A 5,112-nucleotide genomic window follows, 5' to 3' on the forward strand; every position below is an offset into this window, starting at 1 on the left:
ACGAATTCGTAAAGGTGATTGTGCAGTACTACGTATAATGGAACTATTACTAAACTCGTTAAATTTACTTGTTCGAATTTCTTGTTCAAATGATGGTGCTGGTAATTTACTAAGCGGATTTATTGGTAATTTTAAACAAGAATTTTTGAATGTTGATGTTGAATGATTAATACCACTAGACATTTCTATTCAACAACTTCGAAATTATAACTAGAATATATAGAAAATACCTTAATGTATGCATATATATAAAATTGTATTGTCATAGAAACCAGGTGGTTACGAAAGCGATAAAAGCGGTGATATGGTGGTCTATTTTTATATTCTTATTTGTTCTAATCAATAAGTCATCGACTTGTAAACAACTAATTATGTATATATTATACAAGGTATATCGGAAAAAAAGTCCAACCGTTTATTTATTTAACGCTTTTCAATTTCACAGGCATTGTTCTTTGTTTGCAAAAAGTAGTTTTTTAATATGTAGTTTATTGTCTGGTTAGCGTTCGAAAATTGAACGAAAGTTATAGTATAGTAAACAAAACTTTTCCCTTCGAAAAATTTGTTTTGCTGGATGTATTGACTTTCGGTTTTTTACATTAGATTCAGAAAATTATCCTAAAAAAAGTCTATATGGTTTGAAGCGGAATGTAAAGTGAATCAGATAACTTGCAAAGATTTTAAAAAGGTCAAAATGCTAAAGTAACTCCTTTATGCACCTCTCTCTCCCTTTCGGGGGTCTGAAAGACTCTCAAAATGAAAAAGATCATATCTTTGCAAGTTAGAAAAAGAAAAAGTGAAGAAAAAGAAGGAAAGTGGAACGAAGTAGACAAATTTTTGGTCAAAAGGGTTCCGTTGAGATTCCAGGTATCGTATATATGAATACAAAAAAGCGACTATGTCGATCGTGTTAAGTAGGCCTCCTCTAAAAATCCTTCTACAACTCACAACAGCTGTAAATTCGAGGCAGGCATTGTGATTAAAGATTAACCGGTGTCGATAAACCGTAAACACACTATGTTGAAAATTTTAATTTTAATTTTTATTCCCTTACAATAACTACAATAATCTCCTATCTATGTACTGGAAAGTTAAAAATAGATAAAATTACTAAAAGTCGATAACAAAAAGAAAAATTATTAAATATTTGTTTGCTACGATTATTATTATTAGTAAACGTTGTCTGTTTACTGCTTAAAACTGATAAGACTAATATTTCTAATCAATAAAGTATTCATCTTTTATCATACAAGTTCAATTATAATTAATATAAGGGCGATTTCACATTTAATTCATATCCCTATCCCTATGTATTATAAATGTGAAAGTACCCTGGTAGAAATGATTTGGGGCACCTGATAGGGTTTTGTTGAATTTGCCCGGTTTGATATTAGGGCCTGACTAAACCAACCCGGCTATTTCCCTGACCAGAATGTAATGCGTTTTGGAAGGGTCTTAGCTTAAATGACCGACCGGGGAAACCACCGGGAAACAATTCAAACACTCGACCTGGCAGTTGATCGGAAAAGGACCAAGAAATCCGACCGGGTAATTAAATAATTACCTCAGCTGTTTACCCGAACAGAATGTAATGTGTTTTGAGAGGGTCTTAGCTTAAATGCCCGATCGGGCAAATCGTCAGGGAAAATTTTATGATCAGGAAATGGCCACGAGATCCAACCGGGTTATTTAAAATTACCCTGGATGTTTGCCTGACCAGAATGTTTTGCGTTTAGAAGGTCTGAGATTAAATGCTCGATCGGGATAACGTCCGGGGAAATATACGAAAACTCGATCTGGCGGGGCTCCCTTGCGTTTTTAATTACCTCGGCTGTTGGTGGTAATCTAAAGGCTCAACCTGGCGTTTCCTTGGCTGCATGCAAAATCTTTAGTAATTACTAAAATGTATTGTATTCTTATAAGAATGTTTGTTTGTTTGTTACGCTTTCACGCCAAAACTAGCGAATGGTTTTTAATGATACTGTACAGCAATATAGCTCATACATCAGAATAACACATGAGCTATAAATTATAAAGATATAGATATTTAATAAAAAAATTAAAAAAATTTAATTTAATCTGACATTTATTTAATCTAGATTTTCACCCCCTTCAAAAAGTCGGATTAAATTAGAACTTTGCATACTTATTAAGGATTTCATTACAATAAAATAATTTAATAAGTTTGTCCGACTAACCTGAACAAGTTCATCAAGATTATCGATTTCTAAAATATCTTTTTTGGTGGAAGCGCAGATAACCTTCCCTAATACTATAATTAATAATAGTTAAAAAAAAAACACGCTGTTTTAGCTAGCTGAATTAAAAAGTAGAAAATAATTTTTATAAGTTAAAAAAAATTGAATGGGTAAGAAAAAAATCAATTTATCGTAAAAAAGCGTGTGGTACTTTTTAAGGTATTTTATTATGACTCTTATTTTACCAATATCTGTCAGTAAAATAATGAAAAACAAACACCCCACGCTCTTTTACTTTAAAATTCGGTAAAACTGTTTGTTTTTAATATTTGAAATGTATATAAATCCCCCTTTAACACAAAATATAATGTTAATTGAATCACATTTTACAGTACTAATAATACAATTAATTTAATATCAGTTTCCTTCAACTTGAATTTCATCACCAAACAATAAATTGTGACTGGTTTAAATTAAACTCTTTTTTTTTTTAAGTAAAAAATATAAAAAAATATGTCTAAGAAAATAGATTTTACAAAATTAATCACGCCAAAACAATGTGAATATATTTTAAACCAAAAATTGGATAGTGAATATAAATTATTAAAATATACAATAAAATCACTCTCTGATAATGTCGAAGGTTTTATGGGTGAACATTTACGTTTAATATGTGAAATTTCTCAAAACAATCAAATTTCTAAAGTTCAATTTTTTATTAAAAAACAAGTGATATTAACTGAAGATATTAGTGCGAATTTAATAAGTGCATTTAATGAAACATTAGCTTATAAAAAAGAAGCATTATTTTATAAAATCATTGGTGAAAATCGTGACCAGAAAATTCAATGTATAGCAAAACATTTTCCATTCCCAATGGATGTGTCTTTATTAATTTTAGAAGATTTAAGTGTTGATCAATTTATTTCTGGACAATATCCATTATTTGATTTGAATCATTGTAAAATTGTTCTTAAAAATTTAGCAGAGTTGCATACGTATAGTTTACAATTAAAAACAAAGTATAATTTTACCGATTTTCCCGAACTAATTGATGATACATTTTTTTCATTCAACAATAAATTTGGTGTTTGTTATATGAACGCTTCAATCGAAACAACTAAACAGGCAATAGATTGTTATCCAGATTTGGCTGAAAATGTTGAAATTAAAACGTTATTCGAACAAGAAGTGAATCGAATTTTGGAGAATATTGTACGACCATCGAAGAAATTTCCAAATGTATTTTGTCATGGTGATTTATGGCATAATAATATTTTATTTAAATATGAAAAAAATAAACCAACTAATTGTCGATTTGTCGATTTCCAAGAATTACGATATCTACCGCCTGTCCATGATATCCAATTTTTGCTATTTATAAATACAACAGCAGAATTTCGCCAAAAATATTCACATCAATTATACGAATATTATTATGAAGAATTTTATAAAAAATTGAAAAATTCTGGAATTAATCCAAATGAAATTTTTCCATTTTATGATTATCAAGAATGTTGTAGTGAGTTTTATCCATTTACAAAATTTATTGCTGTTGTTTATCAATTATGTCATTTAACAAGCGCTGAGTTTATAACTGAAACATTTAAATTAAAAGCGGATTCAGTGAATTTATATTTGGGTACACGACATCAGTATTTCATTCCAGAATTAAAAAGAAACACGGAATATCGTGAAGCATATAGAGAAGTTTTAAATGAATTTATAGAAATTCTATATAATCGTCACCTTATACGTGAGGATTGTTTTGACATAGTTCGACGGAAAATTGCTTCCGATAACTATGTACTTAAAAATTACGAAGTTTTACCAAATCGTTCGAAAAATTTATTAAAAATCACAATTTTATTAAATGACACGATTACCAGTTTCAATTTCTTTATGAAATGTTTGAATGATGACTTAAATCGAAAAGAAGTTTTTATATATCAGTTATTATGCCTGAATGATTTATTAAGTAATATGGAAGTCATAAATCAAGTGATGCCAAAATGTTATTATAGTATTAATGATCGGTCGATTGTTCTTGAAAACTTAGAAGAAACTGGCTTCAAACATGTTGACACATTAGATTGCCAGTTAGTGGACATAGTTATTAAAACTTTGGCAAAATTTCACTCAGTGTATTTAGTTTTAGAACACAAAAGTCAAACCGAAAAAGTTCATAAATTCTATGAATTTTCTGATATAATTGCAGAATTAGAAAAAGAAAACACTTGCAGTACATCGAAAGAAAATTTAATAAATCTACTAAAACCATCAAAAACTTTCAAAAACATTTTGTGTCATGGAAATTTAAGCTTAGAAAATATTCTGTTTAAAGATGGAAGGGAATGTCGGTTTGTTGATTTCAAACAAAGTCGATTACTTCCTCCGTCTTATGATATTTTAACATTTTTATACATGTCGACGTCACGAAGTTTTAGAGATCAAAATCTAAATCAAATTATCGATTCTTACTATGATTATTTAACTATAGAATTAGGTCGATCAAAAATCATCATAACTGAGATTCTTACATTTATTGATTTTAAAAATAGTTTTGGTGAAATTGAATCAATCTTACATTTATTGAATCAATTGAATTAATATAAATAACTAAGTGTACAGATTAAAATACTTTATTTATCTCAAGGACTCGTAGTCTGACAGACAGCATCCTTTTTTTTAAATGATAAATACATACTTGAAACTTCGTGAGTGGCTTCCTTTTGAAAAGAAAAAGTCAAGAAGAATGTGCTGGAAGTGCATTGTATCTTATCAATCGGCCTGAAAGAACGCAGAAGGGAATTTGATAACATCAATAACTATTAAACAATAAAATATTTCGTCCAGCAAAAATACTACACCAATGACGCCGTTCTTAAGTATTTTTATTTTCAATACCTAGCTC

General features: G+C 29.1%; 1 protein-coding gene across 1 annotated transcript; it reads left to right on the plus strand.

Moving 5' to 3' along the window:
* The first annotated feature begins 2,846 nt into the window (after positions 1 to 2,846).
* LOC123291535 lies at positions 2,847 to 4,808 on the plus strand. The gene is made up of 2 exons (XM_044871850.1): positions 2,847 to 4,297; positions 4,760 to 4,808. Exons 1-2 carry the CDS (start codon positions 2,847 to 2,849, stop codon positions 4,806 to 4,808), a joined length of 1,500 nt encoding a protein of 499 aa, XP_044727785.1.
* The last annotated feature ends 304 nt before the right edge of the window (positions 4,809 to 5,112 follow it).

This window comes from Chrysoperla carnea, chromosome 2 (genome assembly GCF_905475395.1).
Source record: "Chrysoperla carnea chromosome 2, inChrCarn1.1, whole genome shotgun sequence".
Lineage (NCBI taxonomy): Eukaryota > Metazoa > Arthropoda > Insecta > Neuroptera > Chrysopidae > Chrysoperla > Chrysoperla carnea.

Excerpts from the sequence above, each read along its gene's own strand:
- LOC123291535 (XM_044871850.1), top strand. The coding sequence starts at position 2,847 with ATGGGTGAACATTTACGTTTAATATGTGAAATTTCTCAAAACAATCAA. Across the intron at positions 4,298-4,759 it reads GTTGACACATTAGATTGCCA|TTTTGGTGAAATTGAATCAA; the intron begins GTTAGTGGACAT and ends TTTTAAAAATAG.